The 16,616-nt window shown below is 47.3% G+C and overlaps 1 protein-coding gene across 4 annotated transcripts in view; it reads right to left on the bottom strand.

The window, feature by feature from the left end:
- Positions 1-16,616, bottom strand: part of TBC1D23 (TBC1 domain family member 23) — a 67,058-nt gene that overhangs the window by 21,021 nt on the left and 29,421 nt on the right. For all 4 annotated transcript variants that reach the window (XM_060172193.1, XM_016194133.2, XM_060172194.1 and 1 more), the window contains 5 exons: positions 15,881-15,984; positions 15,251-15,373; positions 11,030-11,122; positions 8,544-8,714; positions 5,265-5,307 (listed from right to left, as the gene is read on the bottom strand). In XM_060172193.1, coding sequence (XP_060028176.1) covers positions 5,265-5,307; positions 8,544-8,714; positions 11,030-11,122; positions 15,251-15,373; positions 15,881-15,984 — 534 coding nt within the window. The remainder of the gene's footprint in view (positions 1-5,264; positions 5,308-8,543; positions 8,715-11,029; positions 11,123-15,250; positions 15,374-15,880; positions 15,985-16,616) is intronic.

Here is a 16,616-nt window from a genome sequence, read left to right as displayed (position 1 = left end):
TCAAACAATCCGTGCTGAGGGCCAAGGAGGAAACTTAGCAGTAAAACACAAACGTACACGTATAAGGGCCTCGGGTTCTGGTATTTTTCTCACAGAAATAAAAAATGTTTTAAAATGAAATAGTTCCCTTTGTAGATCACTCTGATGGTCCCAGGCAGTTTCATGCTATTATATATGAGACAATCATACTCCCTTGATAAAACTGGCAAAAATAACATAAAAAGATTTTACTACAGGACTCAGGCGGCAGCGCAGCGGGTTAAGCGCACGTGGCACAAAGAGCAAGGACCGGCATAAGGATCCCGGTTCGAGCCCCCGGCTCCCCACCTGCAGGGGAGTCGCTTCACAGGCGGTGAAGCAGGTCTGCAGGTGTCTGTCTTTCTCTCCCCCTCTCTGTCTTCCCCTCCTCTCTCCATTTCTCTCTGTCCTATCCAACAATGACATCAATAATAACTACAACAATAAAACAAGGACAACAAAAGGGGAATAATTAAATAAATAAATATTAAAAAAAAAGATTTTACTAAATCAGAACTTATCCTTATCCAACTCCCAAGATCCAAACTCCAGATTCCATTACCGTCCACAAATATGAATTATTCATGTTTCCCTTGTATTTATAGTTCAGAACGTTTACACTTTTCTTAATTCAGGCTTTTTCTTTAATTCTAACATACTTGATACACTTTGTAAATTTAAGGTATACAACATACTGATTTATTTCTATAAATTTTATGATTCCTATTGTAGCTCTAATTGGTACCTGTTAGTGCCATGTAATCATCATTTTGGTTTTTGCAGTGGGAATAATTTCTAGTCTCTTGGTGAGTGTGTTAGTGATAAGGAGGTAGCCTTATTGTCTAGACTCACGGGGCTGTGTACTATTTATTACTTATTGTCTAGACTCACGAGGCTGTGTATTATTACTTACTGGCTATACTCACGGGGCTGAGTACTATTACTTACTGGCTATACTCACGGGGCTGTGTACTATTACTTACTGGCTATACTCACGGGGCTGTGTACTATTACTTACTGGCTATACTCACGGGGCTGTGTACTATTACTTACTGGCTATACTCACGGGGCTGAGTACTATTACTTATTGTCTAGACTCACGGGGCTGTGTACTATTACTGGCTATACTCACGGGGCTGAGTACTATTACTTATTATCTAGACTCACGGGGCTGTGTACTATTACTTATTGTCTAGACTCACGGGGCTGTGTACTATTACTGGCTATACTCACGGGGCTGTGTAATATTACTTATTGTCTAGACTCACGGGGCTGTGTACTATTACTTACTGGCTATACTCACGGGGCTGAGTACTATTACTTACTGGCTATACTCACGGGGCTGAGTACTGTTACTTACTGGCTATACTCACGGGGCTGAGTACTATTACTTACTGGCTATACTCACGGGGCTGTGTACTATTACTTACTGGCTATACTCACGGGGCTGAGTACTATTACTTACTGGCTATACTCACGGGGCTGAGTACTATTACTTATTGTCTAGACTCACGGGGCTGTGTACTATTACTGGCTATACTCACGGGGCTGTGTAATATTACTTATTGTCTAGACTCACGGGGCTGTGTACTATTACTTACTGGCTATACTCACGGGGCTGAGTACTATTACTTACTGGCTATACTCACGGGGCTGAGTACTATTACTTACTGGCTATACTCACGGGGCTGTGTACTATTACTTACTTGCTATACTCACGGGGCTGAGTACTATTACTTACTGGCTATACTCACGGGGCTGAGTACTATTACTTACTGGCTATACTCACGGGGCTGAGTACTGTTACTTACTGGCTATACTCACGGGGCTGAGTACTGTTACTTACTGGCTATACTCACGGGGCTGCGCACTGTTACTTACTGGCTATACTCACGGGGCTGAGTACTATTACTTACTGGCTACACTCACCGGGCTGAGTACTATTACTTACTGGCTATACTCACGGGGCTGAGTACTGTTACTTACTGGCTATACTCACGGGGCTGAGTACTATTACTTACTGGCTATACTCACGGGGCTGTGTACTATTACTTACTGGCTATACTCACGGGGCTGTGTCCTATTACTTACTGGCTATACTCACGGGGCTGAGTACTATTACTTACTGGCTATACTCACGGGGCTGAGTACTATTACTTACTGGCTATACTCACAGGGCTGTGTACTATTACTTACTGGCTATACTCACGGGGCTGAGTACTATTACTTACTGGCTATACTCACGGGGCTGAGTACTATTACTTACTGGCTATACTCACGGGGCTGAGTACTGTTACTTACTGGCTATACTCACGGGGCTGAGTACTATTACTTACTGGCTATACTCACGGGGCTGTGTACTATTACTTACTGGCTATACTCACGGGGCTGTGTACTATTACTTACTGGCTATACTCACGGGGCTGAGTACTATTACTTATTGTCTAGACTCACGGGGCTGTGTACTATTACTGGCTATACTCACAGGGCTGAGTACTATTACTTATTGTCTAGACTCACGGGGCTGTGTACTATTACTGGCTATACTCACGGGGCTATGTACTATTACTTATTGTCTAGACTCACGGGGCTGTGTACTATTACTGGCTATACTCACGGGGCTGTGTAATATTACTTATTGTCTAGACTCACGGGGCTGTGTACTATTACTTACTGGCTATACTCACGGGGCTGAGTACTATTACTTACTGGCTATACTCACGGGGCTGAGTACTATTACTTACTGGCTATACTCACGGGGCTGAGTACTATTACTTACTGGCTATACTCACGGGGCTGAGTACTATTACTTACTGGCTATACTCACGGGGCTGAGTACTATTACTTACTGGCTATACTCACGGGGCTGAGTACTATTACTTACTGGCTATACTCACGGGGCTGAGTACTGTTACTTACTGGCTATACTCACGGGGCTGAGTACTGTTACTTACTGGCTATACTCACGGGGCTGCGTACTGTTACTTACTGGCTATACTCACGGGGCTGAGTACTATTACTTACTGGCTACACTCACCGGGCTGAGTACTATTACTTACTGGCTATACTCACGGGGCTGAGTACTGTTACTTACTGGCTATACTCACGGGGCTGAGTACTATTACTTACTGGCTATACTCACGGGGCTGTGTACTATTACTTACTGGCTATACTCACGGGGCTGAGTACTATTACTTACTGGCTATACTCACGGGGCTGAGTACTATTACTTACTGGCTATACTCACGGGGCTGAGTACTGTTACTTACTGGCTATACTCACGGGGCTGAGTACTATTACTTACTGGCTATACTCACGGGGCTGTGTACTATTACTTACTGGCTATACTCACGGGGCTGTGTACTATTACTTACTGGCTATACTCACGGGGCTGAGTACTATTACTTATTGTCTAGACTCACGGGGCTGTGTACTATTACTGGCTATACTCACGGGGCTGAGTACTATTACTTATTGTCTAGACTCACGGGGCTGTGTACTATTACTGGCTATACTCACGGGGCTGTGTACTATTACTTATTGTCTAGACTCACGGGGCTGTGTACTATTACTGGCTATACTCACGGGGCTGTGTAATATTACTTATTGTCTAGACTCACGGGGCTGTGTACTATTACTTACTGGCTATACTCACGGGGCTGAGTACTATTACTTACTGGCTATACTCACGGGGCTGAGTACTATTACTTACTGGCTATACTCACGGGGCTGAGTACTATTACTTACTGGCTATACTCACGGGGCTGAGTACTATTACTTACTGGCTATACTCACGGGGCTGAGTACTATTACTTACTGGCTATACTCACGGGGCTGAGTACTATTACTTACTGGCTATACTCACGGGGCTGAGTACTGTTACTTACTGGCTATACTCACGGGGCTGAGTACTGTTACTTACTGGCTATACTCACGGGGCTGCGTACTGTTACTTACTGGCTATACTCACGGGGCTGAGTACTATTACTTACTGGCTACACTCACCGGGCTGAGTACTGTTACTTACTGGCTATACTCACGGGGCTGAGTACTGTTACTTACTGGCTATACTCACGGGGCTGAGTACTATTACTTACTGGCTATACTCACGGGGCTGTGTACTATTACTTACTGGCTATACTCACGGGGCTGTGTCCTATTACTTACTGGCTATACTCACGGGGCTGAGTACTATTACTTACTGGCTATACTCACGGGGCTGAGTACTATTACTTACTGGCTATACTCACGGGGCTGAGTACTATTACTTACTGGCTATACTCACGGGGCTGTGTACTATTACTTACTGGCTATACTCACGGGGCTGAGTACTATTACTTACTGGCTATACTCACGGGGCTGAGTACTATTACTTACTGGCTATACTCACGGGGCTGAGTACTGTTACTTACTGGCTATACTCACGGGGCTGAGTACTGTTACTTACTGGCTATACTCACGGGGCTGCGTACTGTTACTTACTGGCTATACTCACGGGGCTGAGTACTATTACTTACTGGCTACACTCACCGGGCTGAGTACTATTACTAACTGGCTATACTCACGGGGCTGAGTACTATTACTTACTGGCTATACTCACGGGGCTGTGTACTATTACTTACTGGCTATACTCACGGGGCTGTGTACTATTACTAACTGGCTACACTCACGGGGCTGAGTACTATTACTAACTGGCGACACTCACGGGGCTGAGTACTGTTACTAACTGGCTATACTCACGGGGCTGAGTACTACTCCTCTCCCACTTCTCTCCAAGCTGTGCTCATGTGCCCTGAGAGAGCACTGTTCCGTAAAGACACAGTCCTGCTCAATCTTGCTAGCACGCCCTAGTCCCAAACAATTCTCAGATCCTTAGCCAGAGATTGTTGGTAGCTGACACTGTCAAGTAGTGAAGATTAGAGTGAATGAAAGCAGACCCACAAACACACAGACAGTGTGAAGGGCAGGCAAAGGAAAACGCCCTCTGACTGCTTCCCACTCCCGCCTGCCCTCCCTTCTCTGGACAGGCGGGCGGGCCCCAGGAACAGACCGTGTCTCTGGCGTCTTTACGCAGGTTTTCCCGCAAGGACATGCTGAGTGAGCACATTTACTAAGTGCCCATTTGCTTCAGTTTCCGGTTATGCTTGGTATCTGCATGTCCGCCCAGCCCTGCCTGAATGGCTGGTGAGAAGGGTGCCCTCTGCTTTAGGCACAGAGAAGGAGGCGAAGAACTAGCAGAGCCTTACCCATGAAGCCTCCACTGGCAATGCTCACATATTCTTTGTTTTTCTGTAATGGAAAATGGAATTAAGATTATTCCAAGAGGCAATTTAATCAGACCCGCTGGTAGTTCTATTAATACTCGTAGTCATAACGTAAAGCTACATATTAAATTCCCAGGCTGTCCCACAGCACTTGGCCGTCAGCACACAGCGACATGACTTGACTGTGCTGCATATAACACAAGGTGCACTCCTGGGCTGGCAACGACTTCACGGTGACTGACAAGACTGTGATTTTATTTGTGCTACAGTTGTGACAGTATGATTACCTGACACCTGTATCAGCTGAATTATATTTTTAAATCAGTATAATCACGTCAGAGCATGTTTTCAAAGTAGGGGACTCAGAAGGCCACACAATGGATAAAACACTGGACTCTCAAACATGAGGTCCTGAGTTTAAGTCCCAACATCCTGTGTGCCAGAGTGGTAATCTGGTTCTCTAACAGATTAAGAATAAAAAAAAAAAAAATATATATATATATATATATATATTTTGTGGCCTTTATAAAAAAGAAATTATATAAAAGCAAATGACAGCTAATTATGACAAAGTGACAAATGTTAACAATTTGGCAGAATTTTACAAACTTCTAAAAGTTAACAGATATGAGTAGTGATAAATAAAGACACACACACATCAGGGTGGCATCAACTTCCTACTGTTAAGTACACACTACTCAGGACCTTCTATACTCCCCAAATAATCTCATCAGATATTTAAACTTAATTATCAGTCAACAGGAAATACTAAGGGCAGAATCTGATAAATACTTTTAACAAACAGCAGGTTAAGCACACGTGGCACAAAGTGCAAGGACCGGCATAAGGATCCCGGTTTGAGCCCCGGCTTACCACCTGCAGGGGAGTCACTTCACAGGCGGTGAAGCAGGTCTGCAGGTGTCTGTCTTTCTCTCCCCCTCTGTCTTTTCCTTCTCTCTCCATTTCTCTCTGTCCTATCCAACCAGGACATCAACAACAATAATAACTACAACAACAATAAAAACAAGGACAACAAAAAGGAAATAAATATTAAAAAAAAAATTCTTTTAACAAAATCCAAAATGTGAAAAGCTCTGTCATGTTAAATAATCAGACCCCCTCCCTCAACAACTAATAGGAAAAGGAAGAATCAGGAAGGGAACCTACCTATGTATCAAAAGAGGCTTCACAGACACCAAGCAAGTGCAACATGTTTTTGGACCTTGGGGAAATTCCAGAAACCTGGACACTAGTTAGCTAGTTTTCTTGATAAACTATAGTGCTAATAATTTAATTATCTCTTTTTAAAGAGTGTACAAGGCTCAATTTCCTCACTCCTGAATATGAAATTTTCCACGGGGAGGCCAGGTGGTGGTGCACACAGAGACCCAGGTTCAAGTCCCTGGACCCCACCTGCAGAGGGATAGCTTTATAAGTGGTGAAGCAGGTCTGCAGGTGTGTGTGTGTGTGTGTGTGTGTGTGTCTCTCTCTCTCTCTTCCCATTCAATTTCTCTGTCTCTATCCAAAAAAATAAACAAAATATTTTTTAAAAGAAAGAAATTTTCCGTGGGAAAAATAAGTCTAAAAAGACTGTTCTTGGCCTCAGTTTCTAAGCTCTTTTTCTGTGGGGAAGTGTAAAATCGTCTCTAGCCTCTCCTTTGAGCTCCTTGCTACTTTTCTGATTTTTGTGTTTCAAGGATTCTGTTCCACATTCCCAGTCAAACACAGCATGGACAGACAGCCCCGACTTGCCTGTATGATACTACCTGTACCGCATTCCTACAGCTCTGGGCATGCAAAAGGGGGCGTGACTCCTGAAGATGCCTGACAGACAGCGCTGTTACAGCGGGACAGACATCACCGAGTGATGCTGCTGAGGGACGGTGAAAGGCCGTGCAAATCGCTGCAGCAAACTGCTTGTCCTGAGGACAACCCTCAAACACAAACACGGAGAGGCAGCCAGGTAACAAGCACGCATCCCGCTGCCAAGCGAAGGTGCATAAAAGCGCTCGGCCTAAGACCAGCGAGGCGGAAGAACTCGGAAGCAGGCCCCATACGCAGAACTTGGCACAGCTACCGCTGTATTTCAGATGGACAGCCCACCCGGCTAAGCGTCCGGGGACACCGTCTGGACGCCTACCTCATTTCTTTATGGACTTTTGAGCTCACTAGAGCATCAGAGCACTTCTCAACTCTGGCTTACGGTGGTGAAAGGGACTGGACCCGAGACTTCGGAGCCTCAGGCAGGAGAATCTCTCTGCATAAGCACCATGCTGTCTCCCCGCCACCTCATTTCTTACACAGAAACAGATGCCACGTGATGACACACACCTAGAACTTACACGGCACTACAAGGCAGCGCCACGTCAGTAAGGAAAAAGCTGTGGCTATGGAGGCTGGCTACCCAGTGGGCAGAGCATATTCAGATGAGCACGAGTGCCGGGTTCAATTCCCAGTACCGCCATCAACATGTGACGGAGCCGTGCTTAGGTCTGTGTCTGTCTGCCTCCCTAGTTAGTACATTTTAAATTAAGTATCAAATCATTAAAAGCTTCTAAATAAGTATACTCCACATGGCTCAAAACTTAAACATAAAAACTAAACCCCATTAAGTCAGGGCTGGGAACCTTTTTCGCCAAGGACCGTGTAGCTATTCACATGTGTGGGCCAGAATGCCGCTGGGGGAGGTGCCCACACCAGCCACTGCCTTGGTAGGACCAGACCAAGTCATTTCAAGAGCTACACACGGTCCGGGGCCTGATGCTCTCTACCCTGAGGCAAACTACAGCAGCAAAGACCTTTCTGGCAAGCCAATAAACAATACAGAAAGGAAAAAAGGGCGGGGGGGGGGGGGATGGCATAATGGTCTGCAAAGAGTCTCAGGCCTGAGGCTCCAAAGCCCCAGGTTCAGTCCCCCGTACCACCATCAGCCAGAGCTGAGCAGGGCTCTGGTTAAGGTTTTAAGAAAAAAGATCCATGTGACAGCACAAAATGACCTGGGAAGCTTTTTTCTAGAGAGAAAAAGCAGACGGGGGAGACACCACGGACAGCACTGAAGCTGCCTCCAGTCACAGCGCCACTCACGAGAGACGCCTGCAGCCCTGCTTCACCACTTGTGACACTTTCCCCCTGCAGGTGGGGACCAGGGGCTTGAACCTGGGTCCTTGTCACCGTAACGCACGCACCCCCCTGGTCCCTCCCCCACCACCCCCGGCTGGTTGTGAGAACTTGTCACAGCCGCTCAGTCACTGCCCGGCAGACCTGCAGGAAGTGTGCGAGCACCATGTTCATGTACATGTCCTCCTCTTCCCGGCCGCTGCCCATGAAGCACAGGTGCTCCCCGCCCGCCACGGAGCCCGACTCGATGGACTGCTTCTGGGCCTCCAGCAGGGACTTGACTGACTGCGCGAACTCCGAGGGGCTCTGCAGCATCTGGAAGGATGTTTTAAAGAATTAAGAACTCGGTGGGTGGGATTTCACTGACATTTGCAAAACTTGAGATATTCTGCCTAGGGAAAAGAAATAAAATCAACACTTAAACAGTCACCAAGAAAACAAAGGCAACAAGGCAGGCTCTTACACCACCAAGCTCCCCACTGTACTCCAAATCCTCGGGCTGGGTGGGGGTGGGGCTATACCTCCGGTTTCTTTTCTTAAAGTTTTTATTTATAAAAATGGAAAGACTGACAAGACCATAGGCTAAGACAGGCACAATCCTACACCGTGCCCACCCCGGAGCCCTGACAGCACTGTTTTCTATTTGTTTCTTCTCAATACCACATAGATGCTTTCACATACCATCTTCTTATTTAATATTTTTATTTATTTATTGGACAGAGAAAAGCTGAGATGGAAGAGGGAGGGGGAAAGAGAAAGCGAGAGAGACCTGCAGCCCTGCTTCATCACTCATGAAGCCTCGCCCCTGCAGGTGGAGACCAGGCGCTTGAACCCGGGTCCTTGTGCCCTGTGGCATGTGCTCAAGTGAGCAGGCCACTGCCTGGCCCCCCGTGCGCCGATTTGGCTTCAGAATCAGCCTTCCAGACGTGCTGGGAAGAAGGGCAGATCACTGAGACTACAGAAAGGGTTGCTCTTCGTTTGTGTCCTTCCCACCCGAGACTGTTAACGTTAGAGCAGCTTAAACGCTAGAACCCCAGCTCCACCCATGGCTCTAGGCATCTCCTAAGAACATCTATTTCTTCCGTCTAATCTTTCAGTTGAAGTGACTACGTCATAGCACTTCTGACAACTGAGCACCTGTATATAGATATTATATTCATTAAATGAGCCTGTGGGTATGCCTGTGGCATACCCCTGGTTTTTAGATGGCTTCAAGGAAGTTCATCTACACTGATGACATCTGCTGTGTAACTCAGGCATCCAAGTTCGACATCCTTGAGGAAACACTTACGAAAGACATGTCTCTGATATCTGATGACTGTAAAAAATGGCGACTAATCCCTAGCACTGCAAAAACGGTATCATCTGTTTTCCATCTACACCATGCCTCGGCTTCGCGTGAGCTTAATGTGCAGCTTGGCAGTACGAGAATCCAGCATGAAGCCCAGTCAGTCTATTTTGGCGTTACTCTGGATCGCACCCTGTCATTTCACGAACATCTCATAAAAACTGCAGCAAAGGTGGGCGTGAGGAATAACATCATCGCAAGACTGGCCAGCTCCTCATGGGGCGCGAGTGCTTCCACACTACGATCACCATCTCTGGCATTATGCTATTCCACTGCAGAATACTGTGCCCCAGTATGGTTCCGTAGCCCCCATGTCCACTTAGTCGATTCCAAATTATATTCCTCCATGAGGATAATTTCTGGAACCATCTGTTCCACCCCGGTTCCATGGCTGCCAGTTCTCAGCAACATCGCCCCGCCAGATATTCGTCGGGATGCGGCATCATCTAAGTTCATTTCCCACGTCTATGCTCGACCGGACCTGCCAATATACGCGGAGATCTTCGCCCACCCTGTCCAACGCTTGACGTCTCGTCACCCAATCTGGTCCCCTACGCCTACACTGAACTTCTCTGTTCCAGACTCTTGGAAACAGAGCTGGCAGTCAGCTGAGGTCAAGAACAAACACCTCATCACAGACCCCTGCAAGCGTCAACCCGGCTTTGACCTAGCACATTATGATTGGGCCCTCCTCAATCGCTATCGAACAGGCCATGGCCGGTGCGCTGCTATGTTCCATCGCTGGGGAGCCAGAGACGACCCGAACCGCCCCTGCGGCTCCAGACAGACTATGACCCACATAGTCAACGCCTGCCACCTCTCCAGATTCAAAGGAGGTCTCGAAACTTTACATCAGGCTCAACCTGACGCTGTTGACTGGCTACGGAAGAAGGGCAAACACTAGAAGAAGAAGAACAGTAAAAACTTTCTCAATTCCTCCCCAATTATAGTAAGAGCGAACACTTACAGAGCACTGACTCCGTGCATTAGTCACGAAGCACTGCTGGTTTAGAATCTACTGACATAACAGTGGTGAGCAACTGGGCATTCTCAACAGTGTTCTCATTTCTCCTCTGTGATGTCAGAGGGTCTCATGGGTCGGAAGGGAACCTGAGAGCAAAGGTCGTGTAACACAGGCAGAGAATCTCTCCTTAAACAGAAAGAAAACATCCCCCAGTCTAGTACATGTACATGTATTCACAGTTAAAGACAGACAACAAACACCATTTCTTCTCTTACCTAAAAAAAAAAACAACGCACTGTAGTTGGCGCTTATACTAACCAGATCTGAATCGAGGTGGAACGCAGTGGACAGGTGGCCAGCATTATACTGTTCTGCAGGGCGGCAATCAACCACAAAGAACCGGACTCCGTCCTGGGGAGGAGGAACAGAGACGCCGTCATTCGCCAGCAGCGCCATTCAGGTTATACAGCATCACGCCGACAGCGAAGGACGAGGGCGGGCTCATAAAAAATGGGCGTCGGGGTCACGTCGCAGGAGGAGGAGGAGGCCGTCAGTACAGACAGACAGTAAAACCCAGATGCTGAGTACTCTATTCATTCTGTTAGCTAAGATATCAGACGCAGACTGCTCTGGGTTGGACAGTCTTGTACGAGGAGGCCGTCAGTACAGACAGACAGTAAAACCCAGATGCTGAGTACTCTATTCATTCTGTAAGCTAAGATATTAGACGCAGACTGCTCTGGGTTGGACAGTCTTGTATGAGGAGGCCGTCAGTACAGACAGACAGTAAAACCCAGATGCTGAGTACTCTATTCATTCTGTTAGCTAAGATATCAGACGCAGACTGCTCTGGGTTGGACAGTCTTGTATGAGGAGGCTGTCAGTACCGACAGACAGTAAAACCCAGATGCTGAGTACTCTATTCATTCTGTAAGCTAAGATATCAGACGCAGACTGCTCTGGGTTGGACAGTCTTGTATGAGGAGGCCATCAGTACAGACAGATAGTAAAACCCAAGATGCTGAGTACTCTTCATTCTGTAAGCTGAGATATTAGACGCAGACTGCTCTGGGTTGGACAGTCTTGTATGAGGAGGCTGTGAGCCTGGTCATGACGCCGTCTAGAGGAGAGTTTGAAGAGTTGAGTGTGAACCAGGGCATCTTCCACACCCCTAGCCACCTTCCTAACACACCTTTTTTCTCATTATTTTTGAACGAGGTCATGAGAGCTCTAGGGGCAGACAGATAGGACAAGGGAGAGCACGGCCCCACCATCTGTGGGGTCCCTCTGCTGCCCCTCCCAGGATCAAGTCCGGTTTCTTGCATGTGAGGCAGACACTTGACCAACTCAATCCTTCCCCAGCCTCATGAGAAAACCTTAATGTGGGGCCGGGTGGTGGTGCGCCAGGTTGAGTACACACATTACAGGGCACAAGGACCCAGGTTCCAGCCCCCAGTCCCTACCTGCAGGGGGAAAGCTTTGCGAGTGGTAAAGCAGGGCTGAAGGTGTCTCTCTGTCTCACCCCCTCTCTATCCCCCCTTCCCTCTCAATTTCTGACTGTCTCTATCAAATAACGGTAATTTAAAATTTTAAAATAGAAGGGCATGTTTCAGTGTTCCCTCTTAAAAAGAAAATCTTAACACTTAAAACAACTTTATGATAATAAACAAATATAGGTATAACTCATGAACAATTTAATTTATATAAGAACTATCTTTTGGGGGTCAGGGGTGGCACACTCAGCTGAGTGCACACATTAGCCTGTGTAAGGACGTGGGTTCAAGTCTCCAGTCCCCGCCTGAAAGGGGGGGGGGCTTCCTGAGCAGTGAAGCAGTGCTGCAGTTATCGCTTCCTTTCTTCCTATCTCCCTCTCAATTTCTCTCTATTACATATTATAATACATATTATAAGAATATATAAAAGGGAGTTGGGCGGTAGCACAGCAGATTAAGTGCAGGTGGTGCAAAGCGCAGGGACCGGAGTAAGGATCCAGGTTCAAGCCCCCGGCTCCCCATCTGCAGGGGAGTCACTTCACAGGTGGTGAAGCAGGTCTGCAGGTGTGTCTTTCTCTCCCCCTCTGTCTTCCCAGTCTCTCTCCATTTCTCTCTATCCTATACAACAACAACTATAACAATAAAACAAGGGCAACAAAAGGGAATAAATAAAAACCTCTGTCTCATTTAAAAAATATATAAATATTAAAAAAAAATTAAAGAACTTTTGTGGGTAAGGAGAGCGTCTACATGCCAGAACGAGATGAAGTTCCTACAAGTCTCTAAATTAGATCCTGCTTTCATTTCCCCCAGATACAGAGAAGGCAGAGAGAGAGAGAGAGAGAGAGAGAGAGAGACTGAGACCCCACAGCAGTGAAGTGAAGCTCCCTGCAGTGTGCCGGGACTGGCTCAGACCCGTGTATACACTGTCCTAGTGAGCTCCTTCACCCTCATTTGAAAGAAACAGAATGTGAGGGTGAGTGTGTTTGAACACTCTGAAGAAACAGTTCAGGCGTATGCACTCTGACCAAAGAATACGAAAAGGAATTACTGGTAGGGGCTGGGCGGTGGCACACCCAGTCAAGTGCACTTATCACCACGACAAGGACCTGGGTTCCAGCCAGTTAGGGAAGCTTCACAAACAGTGAAGCAGGTCTGCAGGCGTCTGTCTTTCTCCTGTTTCTCAGTTTCTCTCCTGCCAAATAAAATAAGGGGGGGGGGGGAGTTGGGCAGTAGCGCAGCGGGTTAAGCGCAGGTGGCACAAAGTGCAAGGACCGGCCTAAGGATCCCGGTTCGAGCCCCCGGCACCCCACCTGCAGGGGAGTCGCTTCACAGGCGGTGAAGCAGGTCTGCAGGTGTCTGTCTTTCTCTCCCCCTCTCTGTCTTCCCTCCTCTCTCCATTTCTCTCTGTCCTATCCAAAATTATCGACCACAACAACAACTACAACAACAATAAAAAAAAACAACAAGGGCAACAAAAGGGAGAATAAATATTTTTTAAAAATTAAAAAAAAAGATAAAATAAAAAGAGGTCCAGGTGGTAGCGCACCAGGTTGAGCGCACACATTGCAGTGTGAAAGGACCCAGGTTCAAGCCCCCAGTCCCCACCTGCTGGGGGAAAGCTTCACAGGTGGTGAAGCAGAGCTGCAGGTGTCTGTCTTTATCTTCCCCCACCCCTCTCAATTACTCTCTGTCTCTGATAATAAATAAAGTAAAAAGGGAAAAAGACTGGGAGAGATGGCCGCTGGGCAGGGCTCATAGTGCCGTTGACCACCGATGCCCCTGGTGGAAAACGCTCTTCCTGGCTCACTAGACTGCCAGGAGCACAGTGGCATTAAATCATGGTATTTTCGATTCTCCTTTGATATGTGCTTTATGGCATTAAATCATGTTATTTAATTAGCTGTCTGCCCAGGATTAACTGTTAAATTTAAAAGTCTAGCCTTTTACAATAATTTGTACAACACCATGTTCACTTACTTTGTCTGATCATAAAAGAAGACCTTACTGCTTGCCTTTGCTAGGGCTTTACCACTCAGTGCCAACCTTCAGGTACAGAAAGAAATGGGGGAAAACCTCCTAGACCCAATCTTCCTCAAATACCGTGGGAGCTGGGCTTGGACCGGGCAATATGCATGACGAAGCAGGTGCACTGTCCACGTGAGCCAGGGCCAGTTCGAAAGATTTTGACATCAAAACGTGGAGTGAAAAATGATCAACTGTTGTGAAAAATGAGCAGACTCAACAGCTTTTTGTTTGCCTCCAGGGTTATTGCTGGGGCCCAGCGCCTGCACCATGAATCCACTGCTCTTGGAGGCCATGATTTTTCCCTTTTTGTTGCCTTGTTTTATTGTTGTGGTATTATTATTGTTGTTGTTGTTATTGCTGCAGTTGTTGTTGGACAGGATAGAGAGAAATCGAGAGAGGAAGGGAAGACAGAGGGAGGAGAAAAAGACAGACATCTGCAGACCTGCTTCACCACCTGTGAAGCCCCCTCCCCGCCGCAGGTGGGGAGCCGGGAGCCTTACACCCGTCCTTGCACTTCGGGCCACATGAGCTTGACCTACTGCATTACTGCCCGACCCCCTGACAGCTTTGTTTTTTAACTGCAGAGCTGGGGCATCACACACTCATGACCTCACCATTCCAAGTTGTTTTTTCCTACCACAGAGTGAGGGAAAGCTGGCACAACACCTTCACGCGGTGCAGGGCCAGTGCGGGCTGGATTCGGAAATGAAAGGACTTAACCTAGTAGTCACGTGGAAAAAGTAACACGGCCACAGGGTGGTTCAGCTGTGTGGGAATCAGGAAGTGGGAAATCGCTGATTCCGCATTTAGGAAGGTCTAGTCCTGTGGCCGGGAGGGTTGTGAGAGGCAGTGCTGGGCTCTGAACTACAAGGCCCCAAACCCAGGCACTCCCTCTGCCAGATCATTCAGGTTCTCTTTCTCATAACTAAATAAGTAAAGGAATCTTAAACAAACAAACAAACAAACAAACAAAAAAGTGTGTGTGTGTGGGGGGGGTTAGTCCTATGACTCTACTCACCCCTTGAAACTGGTTTGCTTGAAGGATCTCCGGCACTGACACAGCCAGACAGAGAGCCTGACTCAGGTCTGAGTCGTCATCCTTAATCCCCAACAAAGTGCTACCAAAGAGATGGTGGTTATCCTGTTTGAACAGAGAAGTTTCAGGCTCTTAGGCTCTGACTGCTTTGCCATTCTTGTTTTTTTCTGTGCAGCACCAGGGATCAAAGCCAGGGCATCATGCACACGAGGCGTGTATTGGTCTGCCAAGCCCACCTCCCCTGCGGGAGTGTTTGCATGGGGTGGGGGTGGAAGGGCACATCTGGAGGAGGGGAGCAGCTCTCCTTCTGAAATGCCTCTGCGGCCTAGGAGGCAGCACAGTGGAGGAAGCCAGGGCACTCAAGCATGGGGTCCAGAGTCTGACGCCTGGCGTCACCTGTGTCAGAGAGGCCTTGCTTCTCTCTCCGCCTCTTTCTCATTCATAGTTAACTATCTTTAAGTCAGATCAAGGAAATACTAACTGGCTTGTGAATCAGGGTTACTTCAAAAACAAAAAACTATCAGTAAACTTTAGAAAGTAGCAAACAGAGACAACACGAAATATACAAAATGCCGTGCAGGGCTGGGAAGCTGATCCCTCCCTGTCTTTTACCTTCCTAAAGGAAGCTGGTGTTCTGCTGCAGTAATACTGAGCCAGGGAGAAAAGGTCTTCTGCGTCTTCCAGATTTAAACTGCATGGAGTGTTTTCCAAAAACTCTGAAATAAGATCACAGATGTTTTCTGAACTGTTTGTGAAGAATGATGCTTGCGACTTATTTACCAAAGCCTGAATCTTCAACGTAACAACGATGTGAGAGGTGATGTCTTCAGAACTGCCCAGGAGGCTCAGGGCACAGCTCACCTGGACAGTGTGTCTGCTTTGCCAAGAACATGACCAGGTTCCAGCCTGGTCCCCACGTTAGAGGAAACCTCCATGCTATGGGATCTTTCTTGTCTGTCTGTCTGTCTCTCAAAGATGGTCTGAAGCAGTGACACCCCAGCTACAGCAACAACATGCGGAAGTGCCGCGGAACAAGCGGCCCTCCTCCCCGCCGACCGTTGGCGTGACTGCGGCTAGCGAGTGACGATGCCGGGAAGATACATCGGATCCATGCGGCTTGACCGGAATAGCAAGACTTACTTAAGCCTCTGCTTACTATCATTTTACCACAGCCCTAATCAGCTCTGGCTTATGGTGGTGCAGAGGGGCTGAACCTGCGACTTTGGACAAGGCATGAGAGTCTTTTTGCAGAACCATTATGTTATCTATCCCACAAGACTTATTTAACAAACACAAACACCGATGAATGTAGTTTCTCACCTAAAGAACTGTCTTATATGAGAGAGGA

This window comes from Erinaceus europaeus, chromosome 14 (assembly GCF_950295315.1).
Source record: "Erinaceus europaeus chromosome 14, mEriEur2.1, whole genome shotgun sequence".
Classification (NCBI taxonomy): Eukaryota; Metazoa; Chordata; class Mammalia; order Eulipotyphla; family Erinaceidae; genus Erinaceus; species Erinaceus europaeus.
Note: the sequence above shows the minus strand (reverse complement) of the source record. Positions and strands in the feature narration are given on the sequence as shown.